At 31.1% G+C, this 14,077-nt stretch overlaps 2 protein-coding genes across 2 annotated transcripts; both read left to right on the top strand.

Moving 5' to 3' along the window:
* Positions 1-643: 643 nt before the first annotated feature.
* LOC123293061 (exosome complex component RRP4) lies at positions 644-4,030 on the top strand. Its single transcript, XM_044873777.1, has 5 exons — positions 644-858; positions 927-1,164; positions 1,230-1,364; positions 3,569-3,745; positions 3,809-4,030. The coding sequence occupies exons 1-5, from the start codon at positions 734-736 to the stop codon at positions 4,028-4,030; spliced, it is 897 nt and encodes a 298-aa protein (XP_044729712.1). The 5' UTR covers positions 644-733.
* Positions 4,031-6,391: 2,361 nt separating this feature from the next.
* LOC123293060 lies at positions 6,392-13,476 on the top strand. Its single transcript, XM_044873776.1, has 5 exons — positions 6,392-6,506; positions 9,051-9,184; positions 10,038-10,184; positions 12,071-12,289; positions 13,315-13,476. The coding sequence occupies exons 1-5, from the start codon at positions 6,392-6,394 to the stop codon at positions 13,474-13,476; spliced, it is 777 nt and encodes a 258-aa protein (XP_044729711.1).
* The last annotated feature ends 601 nt before the right edge of the window (positions 13,477-14,077 follow it).

Raw genomic sequence — 14,077 nt, 5'->3', positions numbered from 1 at the left:
TTCCGCAGTATATCTAATTAATTTTTTAATTAATTTTTATAGAGAATAATACATAAAACAAGTATGTAATTTGACTTGAAATTTTCATAAAATAATGTCATAATGACATTTAAATGACATAAAAGTAAATAATGACATTTCTCACGATTGACTTTCCCAAAATTGAACTCAAATATTTCTACAAAAACCACAGTAACGACCATTTTTTTTTGCATAAAATAATTCTAAAAAGTGCATAGTTTTCAAAAATTAGTATTTTTTTTTACTTGAGTTCAATTTTACGTATCATATTTTTTAATTTTTTTCTAACTTAAACTACTTCCGGCAAAAATAACCCGGAGTTAAATGACGCTTTCAATTTCGATTATTTCTCTTAAACCCACGGAAAAGTACTATTTTTTCCATGTAATCGAAAGAGTGGAGTTTATTCTTCAACATACTTTAAATTGAATAAAATAACTTCAAATTTAATATTGGGTATCCATCCTTAAAAAAGTGACCCTAGAATTGCATTATATTAAGATGGCATTGGTGTTCCAGGAACCCTGCATACCCTGCATAGAGGGACCCTTTTACTCGGTACAGGCGCTGAAACTCGATACTACGATTTCACATTAGCTCTTACGGGCAGCCTCCTCCTCTATCCTATACTCTTTGATGCATACAATCAAAACATCTGTCAAAAACTGCATGTTTTTAAAATTTGAATTTGTTTTTTTTAGTTAATTAAAAAATGTCATCGAAAATCCATATTCGACTGGCGATAGATCGTACCGATCCAAATGTATCCTTAAATGAAAATATTCCAAAAATTTATACACCTGGAGAAGTAATAATTGAACAAGCAGGATTTATGAGGTTAGAAATTCAAATTTGAATACAAATATTATTTTGTTATTTTATAATAAAAAAATTTAAAATTTTAGGGGACATGGTACATATTCAGATGATAAAGTGATACGTGCTTCCGTAGCAGGTGTTGTGGAACAAGTGAATCGTCTAATATCAGTTCGTCCGATAAAAAATCGCTATAATGGTGAAGTCGGTGATGTTGTAATCGGACGAATAACTGAAGTACAACAAAAGCGTTGGAAGGTTGATACGAATTCAAGATTAGAATCTGTGTTACTCTTAGCTTCGGTTAATTTACCTGGTGGGGAATTAGTAAGTTTAAGTCACATTCAATAAAAATGGAAATAATATTAATTGAAAATTTTTATAAATTTTAGAGACGCAGATCCGCTGAAGATGAACAAATGATGAGATGTTATTTACAAGAAGGTGATTTAATTAGTGCAGAAGTACAAAATACATATTCCGATGGATCTTTGTCATTGCACACGAGAAGTCTTAAATATGGAAAAGTAAACAAGTATTATTTAATTTATGTTTAGGTATCTACTCCAGTAAACGAGGATTAAACGTCTAAATTACTCCTATTGCTCCGATTAACTTGCAAATTTGACGATAAGTCGATAAAACCCCAAGAACCAAAAGTTATATGATGTCGAGTAGTAGTAGCCAGGGGTTGGAAAACAAATATGTTGAAAATTACAACGGAAATCGAAAGAGAAAAATCATTACTTTTCGAGTTATTGAAGATTGGAATTCGTAATATTTAAAATCAAATACAGGGCCTGATTAACCCTCAACGAGGCCCTAGGCAACCATCAATTTGGAGCCCTTTTTTCTCACGTCCGTTCCCTTCTTTTTTCGATTAAAAAATACAAACTTATATCTTTCATAAAAATTTTATTGTCACATGTCGTTTTCTACATTTGTTTTCGGCAAATTCATCAATTATATCATCAATATCGATTTTGTTCAATAAATCTGACTCAATGCAAAGTATACCTAACATCTCGAGTCGCTCTTGTCGCGTTGTAGCTCTTTCAGCAGCTTTGATTCTTTTTAATTGCGAGAAGGATCGTTCGGTATAACAATTTGTGATCATTAATGTGAATAAAATCCGAAGAGTTATTTCTGTGTTTGGAAATACATCGGCTAATGATCTTCCATTAGAATCTTATACAAATGACTATGAGTTTTTTGTGCATCAGTGTATCTGAAGTTCACGTAACTTTGGAATTGTTTCATTTCAATGAAAAATTCTTCCAAATCTCTAGAATAAAAACGAACTAAGTTATTTATAGCTTCGTGGAGGTCTCCATCACTTAGAGAAAAGTTTATGAGAAATGCAAATCTCTGAAACTTCCATATACACTTTCGCACGTCGTTTGATTTCACTGTGAAGATTGTCGATGATTTCGAGGAAAGCTTTTGTCCTAAAATCATCGCGAGAAGAAAATTCTACTTCTGGAGCATTTCCGTCATTAGGTTGTTTTTTTCTACGACGAGTACGTTTTACGATTTCTCATACAATTTGTCAAATGAGTCGGAAATGTCCTTTTTTTAGGAACCTTGTCTAGTTTGTCGGTCGTCGCCTTTTGAATGCGGTCAATTGAGTTTTATTTATTTGAGTAAAATTTATTTTCAGTTCTGATTATATTTTTCTTTCACTCTCTAGAATTTTATGTTTGTAAGAAAATTTTAAGTCTTTATCTTTTTTCGGGGGCCGCAGGCAACTGCCTATTCTGTCTACTTGTTAATACGGACGGCTTTGATCAAATACCTGAAAAATTGGACGTTTTTTGAAAAAGTACCGTATACTTTTTAAAGTATTATAAAAAACCCTTAAATAAAAAAAGATCAATTCATTTGCATGGAAATTAACGGCGTTATAATGAAAAGAAAGTTGCTCGTATCTTTTTTTATGTTTTATTCAGGATAAATACTAATGAATTTATCACGGGAATTAAAGTTAATACTTGCGCCTTTGAAATTTATTCAAGTACTGACAACATGCTCAAATATTTCTTCGAGTTTCGGATTTACAGTTTTCAAAATATTTCAATTTAAACGCAAAAATTGTCGTTTTCGTTAAATAACTCAAAAAATAATAAAGTTACAAAAAAAGTTTAGAGGGAACAAATTTAGCATTAAAATTGATAATATATATTAGAAACTGCTAGAACTTTTTGAGCATGCTGTCAATGTCTACGTAAAGTAAATTGGAAAGAGGCAGGCATTAATTTTAGTTCTCGTGGTAAATTCGTATTTGTGCTGAATAAAACATTTAAAAAAATTACGAGGAAATTTCTTTTTATTATAATTCCGTTCATTTTTCAAGGTTTTTTATAATACTTGACAAAGTGTATGATATACTTTTTTCAAAAAACGTCAAATTTTGCAGTTATTTGACGTCAAATACTTCGACTTTCAATCGCCAATATCTCCGAAAGTATTGACTTATCGACATATACTTGAATGAAACTTTTTCATAGAATTCACCACTCTATCGATTCCTGTTGTCATTTTCAACATATATTTTTTCCCACACTGAAAGGGGTAGGTACAACTCTCTGGGCAAAAGCACCACTCGGCCTCATATAAGTTTTGATCTAGAAAGTGAACAAACTCGATCCTATAGGTCAAAATATAGAATTCATCCTGTTTTTTCCTCGTATACTGGAGTATATGGTACTAAATTTTTTAAAACTATTTTCAGCTCTCACAAGGGGTTTTATTAAAAGTAACACCATTTCTTATAAAACGCCGGAAAACACATTTTCATGTATTACCATGCGGCGCTAGTGTAATTTTGGGTAACAATGGTTTTATATTTATTGGACCTACTGTAAGCCACACTGAAGAGACTGGCGGTTTCGTTCAAAACTTAGAAGAGGTATTTATCTTAAAAATTTGCTTATTTCATTTAAATAATTTTGTGTGTTTCATTTTTGTATAGGCGGTTCCTAGAGCAGAACGAGAAGTAATTGCCCGACTACGTAATTGTATATTAGCCTTAGCACAAAGTAAGATAATGTTGTATGATACGAGTATTGTGGCAGCATTCGAGGAGTCTATGAAATATTCGATTAAAGAATTGTTAATCCCAGAAGCTATGGTTGATGTTGCATTATTAACTCAACAAAGATTACAAATGGAAATTGAAAATACTCTTGCATAATAAAATTTTAAAAAACAATTTAATTTTGTAGTTTTTTGTTTTTTTAAACAATAATTCTCGTGGCTAAAATAGCTGCGAACCAATTGATTTCTGTAGAGTGGATAAAATATTAGAGGAGTATGTGTTAATTCTATAAAATCTGTCTTGAAGTGGTCCACTCTATAATAGTGTCAAAACATGTTTATAATGTAGTCCAAATATCGCGTACATACTCTGAAAGATCAATAAAAATAACTGTAAAGTAGAGAATGCCTATTTTATGAATGTAAAGATTCGTGTGACAATTAATCATCCTTTTATACGTCTTTTGTGAGAAATCCATATCGATTTTCTGTACGGATTAGGAGAAATTAACTAACAAAGTCAGTGTTTTTACCAAAAAAAGTTTTTTATTTTTGTGTGTACCTACGTGTTCTTAATTTTGTTATGATTTTGATGAAGCTTAAAACTTGAGGAATATTGATCAGTTTTTTATGTAAATGATAAGACATATTCAAAAGCACTTATTGACTAATATACCACTCCACTATGAAAAAAGCGCTGTTTTTTATAAATAAATTATCATAAACTGTACAGAGAATCGACTTGAAATTTATACAGAAGGCATACTAAATACACATTCATTGACACACAAAATTTCAGTTTATAAATAAATGATGGGGTTTAACCACTATTTCTCTGACCTATATGCATATAACAGAGGCCACCCACATCATTATTTATTAATTTCAGTTTATTAGTAACATTTTCGTTTTGGATCGAAACACCTAAATAATTTTAGATAGCTTTATCTTTGAACTGGCAGCTGATGGAGATTTTGGATCATTTGAAAATTTATCAGGCGACTGTAAGTAACCCGGAAATCTCGAAATTTCTGACTGACTGTGAGTTTCCCAAAATTATTTAGAAAATATTAATTTCCATTGGATTCAAATTGAAAGAATTTCAATTCAAAAAGGGATTGTTTCGATATGGTCCTATTTTTTGATCAGAGTATAGCTGTGGCCAGCTTTTTACGCTCATTCTATTCTCTTCTTTGAAGCACAGTCGAGGCGTTCGAAATTCCAAAAAAGTTAAAATAAATTGAGGAGAGTTAAAAAATAGTTAACAATTTTAGAGGATAAAAAACACCAAACAATGTAATCTTGTAGGCCTTATTTCGTTAAATATTGTCAGATTTATACCCGCACCTAAAATTTGTTGATTTAAAATCGAGCAATTTATGATCAATTTTTACCGAAATAAGACAAATATAATGATCTCATTCGATGCATTTTAGATTTGGGCCAGGTGCCTTGATGTAATGTTAAAAGCGTCTATACTAACTGTAAAAAAAGAGATATTCAAAATTGTAATTTTTATACCATGTATATATGTAATATATATCATAGTATATTAAGTTTAGTCCCAAGTTTGTAACGCTTGAAAATATTGATGCTACGAAAAAAATTTTTACATAGGTGTTAAAAAAATCACCTAATTAGTCCATTTCCGGTTGTCTATCCGTCTGTCTGTCTGTCAACAAGATAACTCAAAAGCGAGAAGACATATCAAGCTGAAATTTATTAGCGTGCTTAGGACGTAAAAATTGAAGTCGAGTTCGTAAATGAGCAACATGGATTAATTGGGTCTTGGGTCCGTAGGACCCATCTTGTAAATCGTTAGAGGTAGAACAAAAGTTTAAATGTAAAAAATGTTCCTTATAAAAAAATGAACAACTTTTGTTTGAAACATTTTTTCGTAAACATCACTGTTTACCCGCGAGGGCGCAAATTAGGCGCAAATTGTATAGTATGTATTATATGGTAATATCAGTTATGTATGTGTAATGTGACAGTGTAATCAACACTGTCTATACATTTCAACAATTAACTCAGTCAATTGTTTGTTTTCACTTGCTTGATTTAGGAAATCGATTTTGTTAATTTTTGTAATTTGAATAATAGGCCAATTGAATAATAGGAAAATAAAAATTTTCCAAAGATTCCTGATATATTTAAAGTTTTACATAATAGATTTTTGGCAGAGTTTGACAATCTATTTTTTTTTTCAAGATATATGAGTGAGGTGCCATTAACCTAGGGTCCTTGATATGTGAGGTGCCGTATACCTAGAGATATTTCCATAAGGCTATCTCTTTCTATGCTCTTATTTGTGATTGTAAAAGACAAAGAAGGATGTTGTTTATATATCAAGTATATGATTAAATAATAATTATTGTATTGGTTCAACAGATGTCAGTACTTATTACAATAAAAAACAATTGAAAAACGATTGAAAATTAAGACTTAAAGTTTTTCTGATGATTTAGAATTAAAGTTGACAGGAAAGATAGTTACTTTGCAAATTTTTCAAAAGAAAATGGATTACGTACACTGTTATACATGTTATGTGCAACTTAAAGAAGAAACTGAACATTTATTTTATATTAGTAGTTGTGGAAAATTGTATTGTAGTTCTAAGTGCTTACAAAAAGGTAAATTTTTATAATTAAATTTATTGGATGTGATAGTCATTAATACCTTCAAAGGGTTACGCAATATTTATAAAAACAGTTGATTCTATTAAATTTAACTTCAGTCGCATTTTTCACGAAATGATATTTTTAAACACGCTCATTTTTATAACTTAGAAACGTTACAAAAGCATTTATTGAGCTAAGTAACATCTTTCTAAGTAAATTTAGAGGAGAAGGGGGCTTGAACTACAGATAAGCATTCCTAATGAGTTCTTTTTATTAATATTTTTTGGCCTATATTTTTAGACTCGGGTCAAATTAACTCTAATATTTTCATGAATAAAAATTATAAAATACATATAGGTAGTATAGTACAACCAATAAGCTGGAATGAAAGCAAAAGTTGGGAAACAGCAGTGATTTTAATGAAACTTTTTGTAAAGTGTTTATAGGACCCAACATTCAGCCAATTTAACCTTGCTATAAGGGGGTCCCAGCGAGAGGCATATGTAGTGCTTATTTTGGCTTAACATTGTCGTCTAGTAAATATTTTTGGTCGCTGAATACGAATCCGATGTCAGATTACACTGTTACGTATTCCAAAAACCGTGTGCTTTTTGATACGAAAACACGAAATTTCACTTATTGGCACAAAAACGGAAAACTAAGTATTTATCGTTCAAGCCGTTAATATCTAGGAGGCATTTTTGGTCGCTAATTGCGAATATCTGATGTCAGATAAACGGATTCTGTCACGTATTCCGAAAATCGTGCCATTTTTGGTAAAAAATTTTTTTGGCACAAAAACGATAAACCTAAGTATTTATCGTTCAAACTGTGCTCTAAGGGGTATTTTTGTTCGTTGATTACGAATCATAAAATCCGTGTAATCAGGCATCGAATTCGTAATCAGCGGTCAAAAATACCTCCTAAAGCTGGGTTTGTGCGATAAATACTTAGTTTGTCGTTTTTGTGCCAAAAAAGTGAAATTCTTGGCAAAAATGACACGGTTTTGGGAATACGTGACAGAATCCGTTATTCTGGCATTAGATTCGTTCGACACTTTTTTACGGCTTATTCATTGTATTAGTAAGCAAATTTCCATTTTCAGACGACCATTGCTTGAAACCTAAGCGAGACTTTTCAAACATTTATTATTATTATTCGTTGTATATCGAGGAGATATACCAGAATTTCTCATCAAAATATGTCGCCCAGAACACTGCTAAAATGTCCATTGCAATTAAAATAGGTATAAAATTTGTTTTGAAATTTATACAGCAATAGACAACAAGCTCATGCTATAATTTTTCGGGCGAAATGACCCACCAGGAATCATGGATAAAAAATTGAGATGTGAACGCCATATTGAACAATTCGAACCCGGGGTCAAAGTTTTGTTGAATTTTTTTATCCATTTAAAGAAACTCTACGAAAATAAACGTCTGAAAAATGATTTGCTGTTTTAGAAATGCAAAAGTTATCGCTTTGTTTACAAAAGTAATCGAAATTTTCGGATTAAAGTAAAAACAGTATTAGGTTACAAATTTTACTCTCTAAAATATTAATTTAAAAAAAATATCATTTGTCAAGTAAATTTACAAAATTTAATAAGCCCCGAAAAATTTCAGGTACGGAAGCCTAAACTCGCACTTGAAACATATTTAAGAACACTGTCCATTAAATTATCTTTTTCCTTAGAGCCTTCTCCAAACTGAACTGATTTTGAGGATCACCACCTATTTTAAAGTTTTCCCGGGTACGAAAACTTAAACTCGAACATGAAACTCAGCTAAGAACATTTTCCATTAAATTACCTTTCAAACGGATGGGACAAAAATCCAAATCGGTTCATCCGTTTAGGCGCTACGATGTCACAAAAAGACATAGGTACAGTCACACACTCATAGCGGTCAAACGTATAACACACCTTTTTTTGGTTCGGGGGTTAAAAATAGCGTGAAAGAACGAAAAATTAATTTGGTATTATTTAAGGATGTATGAGCATGGTAGTGGGGGCACAAATTTAAAAATAGATATTTTCAATTTTGATGATAAATTTATATTATTACTTGACGATATAAGACAAAAGGTAAGAATAAAATTTTCTACATTCATGAAGTTATAACAAAATTCATCATCAAAGTTGAAAATAAGATAAAAATAATTTCAACCCTTAATCTACCCTGCTCTTACGTCCCTTATATGGACGGTGACACTTAGTTTTTTCCTTTTCTAATTCATTGCTAATATGTTTACTCTCTATTAAAAAGTTTTTTTTTAATTTGTTTTCATTCATTCCAAATGAAAACTATCAAAAACTTCCAAAATATGTCGTTTTTTGAGATTCCTCCATAAGAGCCAATGTATTTTATATCGATTTTTAATGACTTTTTTCTTAAAAATTTGCACGGATACCTAAGCTGAAATTTTAACCACATATTCTTTGAGTAAAAGACTACCTATAAACAAATTTTGAGCCTTTAAATCAAACATTGTTGTCATGCTCATACATCCTTAAAAAACGTTTAGCCCAATATTTCTTTTAATCTTATTTCGTAGCTCAAGGAAAAAAATGTTGTCAATCAAGCCCAAAGTGTGAAGTGATCCTATTGACGCAAGCTCCACCTGAAGTACAAGAGTTTTTCGCTGATGTCGGAACTGTCCTTGAAGAGATGCAAATGAAATGTAAAAAGGTAGGTTGTTGCATCGTTAGGCTTTTTAATCCAAAGTTGGTGACAGTTGAAATAAATCTATCTTACGTTGGTTAGGTCGTCCTTAAAAATAAATTATAAAAGTAAAGTCTTTCACTTATACGCCAATAAAATCATTAAAAAAAAAAACTAAAATTGCAAAACGCGATGTAAAGTTGCTTTGTTGGAATGTTATTTGGAACACTTAGGAGAGTGTAAAACTACGTTTTGCAAGTAAAAAAAAGTTGTGTTGAAAAAAAGTTAATCCGTAAAAAACTGTAAAATTTTCGAACTTTTCTCAATTTTTGCAGTTCAATTCCAAAACTGTGAGCTTTTGACTTTAGCTGCTACTATCATTTTGAAAGTATATTTATTTTTGTTACAATTGAAGCGAACCCACAGCTTCGTATAGGTATATCTAATGGGTTTTGAGAAATGATGCTTAAAAATTTACATGCTTTTCAGAAATGTTAAAGTCTTGCTTAATATATTCAACCGTTAGAGAGATAGAACAAAAGTTTAAATATAAAAAATGTGCTTTATAAAAAATACAAGGAACATCATTGTTTTTTCACTCCCCTGAGAAGTGTATAAATACCAATTACCAAAATGGGTGCCACACAGCTCGTTTTGCGATTTTAATATAGAATTTGACTGCCGTATTATTGCCCAGAGGAATATTTTGCCAGATGTAAGCTAAAATCTATTTTTTTTCAACATTATTTAGAAATTATTAAGCGACATAAAAAACATTGAATTATCGAAAGTTGTCACGTAAGCTTCTTAGTATACACTTAACTGTCACCAATTTCTCGTGTTTCTACTTGATCAAGTAATTATCATAATCAATATTCAGATAATAGATTATCAAAATGGATTAAGAGAACGTATGTTTAAGTGTATTTTTAAAAAGTACGCTAATTTAAAAGCCGAATATGTAAAGTTGAGCGAACATTATAACACTTTGCACAAGGATTACAAACGTCTACAGGATCATGTTAAGGTAAGAAAATTGTTAAAATCAGTTTCTTTTATCTTCAATAACACAAAGGTTCGATATTACTGTGTCGAATATAACTCGAATTTTGTATTAAACTCGAGACTCTTGGAAATGGTGAAATGGGTGTTGAATTTAGGAGTTAAAACCGTTTAAAGGTCTTTCTTATTTGTTTTTATTAGCTGATAGATCATTTGCTTGCAAAAAGTCAAATTTTGCTATCTCAATCAAGGGGATCGCCAGCCGATGGCAAATATGGAGGCAAGTTGATTTATGGAGAATATGGAAAAGTATAAATTCAAGCTATGTTAAAGTAAAAATATATCTAGGAGAAAAAACGCAAAATTATTTATATTTTAAAATTAGATTTATTTAACCATAAATTTATCTGAAAACAGGCGTGAATCTAGAGTTAAATTTTGAGGTTACACAGACACTGGCTCCGGTTTATACTGGTGAAAATCGTTAACCTAAAAATTTATTTTTCTGCTATTTCTTTTTTTCCCATTTCAACTTATGGGAACCCTTTTTCTAAAAACTTGTTTTTAAAAATGATTTGATTTAGTTTTTTATACCCTATATATGAAATATATCGGAGTAGGGTATATTAAATTTAGTCATAAGTTTGTAACGCTTAGATATATTGATGCTAGAAACAAAATTTTGTTATAGGTATTCGTAAAATTGCCTAATTAGCCCATTTCCGTTTGTCTGTCCATCAACAAAATAACTCAAAAACGAAAAGGAGATATCAAGCTGAAATTTTCCCAATCGTACTCCATTAAGTCCATTTGGTCTTGGATCCGTAGGACTCTTGTAAACCATAAGAGATAGAAGAAAAGTCTCAGTGTAAAAAATGCTTCTTATAAAATATAAATTTCGTTTGAAACATTTTTTCGTAAATATAACTTTGTTTTCCCCCGAGGGTCCAAATAAGGGCAAAAATTTAGTTTCCATTTTCTCAATTTTCACCACCTTTTATAAAGATGGTAAATTGAAAATTTGTAGGTAGCTTCATTGATTCTAATTTCATATTAAACCCATTTGATAATATTAAGAGGGTTAGAATGGTCAAATTTGGGAGAAAATTTTTAGTTTAAAAATTCGTGGGTACTCTGAACCATTTTTGTGTATCTCTAGAGGGGAGCAGCCACCCCTATCTGTTTTCCCCTTTATATATTTATATATATATATATATATATATATATATATATATATATCTTCTAATATATAAAATTCACGTGTCACAGTTTTCGTTGCCATACTCCTCCGAAACGGCTTGACCGATTTTGATGAAATTTTGTGTGCATATTGGGTAGGCCTGAGAATCGGCCAACATCTATTTTTCATCCCCCTAAATGTTAGGGGTAGTCCACCCCTAAATTTTTTTTTTTATTTTTTAGACAAAATTTTTAATTTCTCTTTTTTTATGATACAACATACAAAAATACATACAATCCTCAATTTTCACCCTTCTACGATCAACCCTTATTTTTTAATAGCCATTTTAGTAATTTAATCATTTTTCCTCTCCGGTCGAAAACTGATCAATCGTCATTTAATTAGTTATCCCCGCCAGATGTCTACAGGTGTCACTTCTGACCCAGTAAACAGCAAGGAGTAGGGATGAAAACGAAGCCGGTCCCCTTTCTTTCTTACTCCCTACACAGTTGTCGGCCATCATTATTGTTTATGCATCAAGTGTAGTAGTAACGTTGACAATACATACATACATACTTACAATAAGTAAGCTATTTTTTGTCTACACTAGAAATTACTAGGAAATTATTTATATGGCAAAACAACGTTTGCCGGGTCAGCTAGTATATATATATATATATAGGTATATATATATACCTTTACTGTTTTACAATTATAAATTTTAATTATAGCGTGAAAGCGCTGCTCGTCAATCACATAGTATTCAAACGCCCAACTCGGCTGCGAGTGCAAATCAAATACTTTTTGGAAGTAGACCACAGCCATCCCAGTCTATTTTTAGAAATCAACCACAAGGACAACCTTCATCGGTACTTTTCAGTGTTGGTAATGGTGCCACACGAAACTTCAATGAAATACGACATAATAATTCTTTAAATGCTTCCAATTTGGTAAGTAAAAATTATTGTCTTTAAGATCTTTTTTTATTCCGTAGTTCTTTTAAGTTTTACTAGGAGTTAAACATGTCAAATTTTCTTTATTTATCCTACAAGAAATTATAAATTACAGAGGGTGATTTTTCGAATTAATTTATTTACTAGATTATACAATGTGTCGCATTTAAGATGAAGACACCCTCATATTTTCGTTATTTATAGGAATATCGTTTTGAAAACGTGATGGGTCACATTTTTAAAGATACTTAACCGAAAGCAGAACTTTAACCTACTACAAATTGACAAATAGTGCGATTCTTAAAATTTTACCTAGCGTCAGAGATTGGACCTTCTGCTATTGGAGGTCCTAGAAAGAACGAAATCTGAAGTCGTCCGGCAACATTTGCCGTTTATTGTGCGATGCGCTACGCTCGACTGGTTTTGATGCCGCGTTACAAGATGCACTGTATCTCCGAAAATAATTCGAATTACGAAAATTTCGTTTAAGGGCATATTCTAGACCAGAATAGCGCCTTAATTTTGTATGATACAGAAAAAAATTTTCCAAAACTCTGTGCGCATCGACCTCTAAGTCGCGATGTTCTTGAGCGAGGTTAATCTGTTTAGCCAAAGTTAAGACATTGTCGATCTTAGATATGTTTTGAAATGACGCAAAATTGAAAAGGAGAGGTCATTCGTCGCTGTTGTTGCAATGAGTTTTCGCCAAAGTATAACTTCGTTGACCTAGATGCCATGGAGATCATCGTACAAAATTGAAAAGTATGGTTCAAAAAGTTGAGTCAAAGAGTCTTCATAACAAATCTTAATTTTTTTGGGAAAAGGACTAGCAAAATTTGATAAAATATTGCGATGATTAACAATTATTTTAAGTCGCACGGTCATAGTTTTGGCAGGTCTGGCCCGTAATAGCTAACCAAGTTTAACCGAATATTTTTATCCTTTAATAACTGACTTTCCAGAATCCCAGAAAACGAATATATTTTACAATAACTCCAAAAAGTAATTCTAATCATTTTCAGTCATCTTCTGCAGTGACTCCGTCGAATATGTCAATCAATTCCTATGGTGGATCCACAATTAGAGGGAACAATTCGTATGTTGGATCTGCGCTTGGATCTGCTGAGAGCAATCACTTGATAACATTGTCAAAATTATCCTTAAACAAGTATAAACGAACATAATTTTGAGTCCAGTATATCTTTATTTCTGTAACCAATTTCCCTTTAACCATCTTTGATAAGTTTTACTCCAAAGTCATATTTTTTAAGCTAATGGTTAATCAAAGGTGGTAAAATGGGATCTAATTATCGTTATTTTTTTTTTATACATTGTTTCATTATAAAAAATTTGGAATTAAATACATGATGTATTATAACTTTGGAAACATCCGCAATTATTGCGGATAAGAATAATAATTTTAGTTTTTTCTTAATTGTTAATGTAATATACCTTGTATGATGGTTTCGATAGCTAAAAAATTTCTGATATTAAATTTTCGACATTGTGACAATTAATATTAATTAATATTACACATATTGTTAAAGGATTGTTGCTTAAAGTAGTCCGGCTGTTTCAGCAAGTACGGTGAATGTTGATTTATTTTGCGGTGAATGATAGTTCATAGTCTCTTGATCACAATAAACACAGTTTTGGGGCCTCTCGCGGGGCAAAATTTTGAATTATTTTTAAAATTTTGATTTTTAACACAGTACCTTATTAAGAACTCACAATAATGTTAATGGTATAAAAATTAATCGGTGATTGAGGTACAAGAAAATTTTA

The sequence above is a fragment of the Chrysoperla carnea genome, chromosome 2 (genome assembly GCF_905475395.1).
Source record: "Chrysoperla carnea chromosome 2, inChrCarn1.1, whole genome shotgun sequence".
In the NCBI taxonomy this organism is placed as follows: domain Eukaryota; kingdom Metazoa; phylum Arthropoda; class Insecta; order Neuroptera; family Chrysopidae; genus Chrysoperla; species Chrysoperla carnea.
The sequence above is the reverse complement of the archived record's forward strand: the minus strand, read 5'-3'. Positions and strand labels throughout refer to the sequence as shown.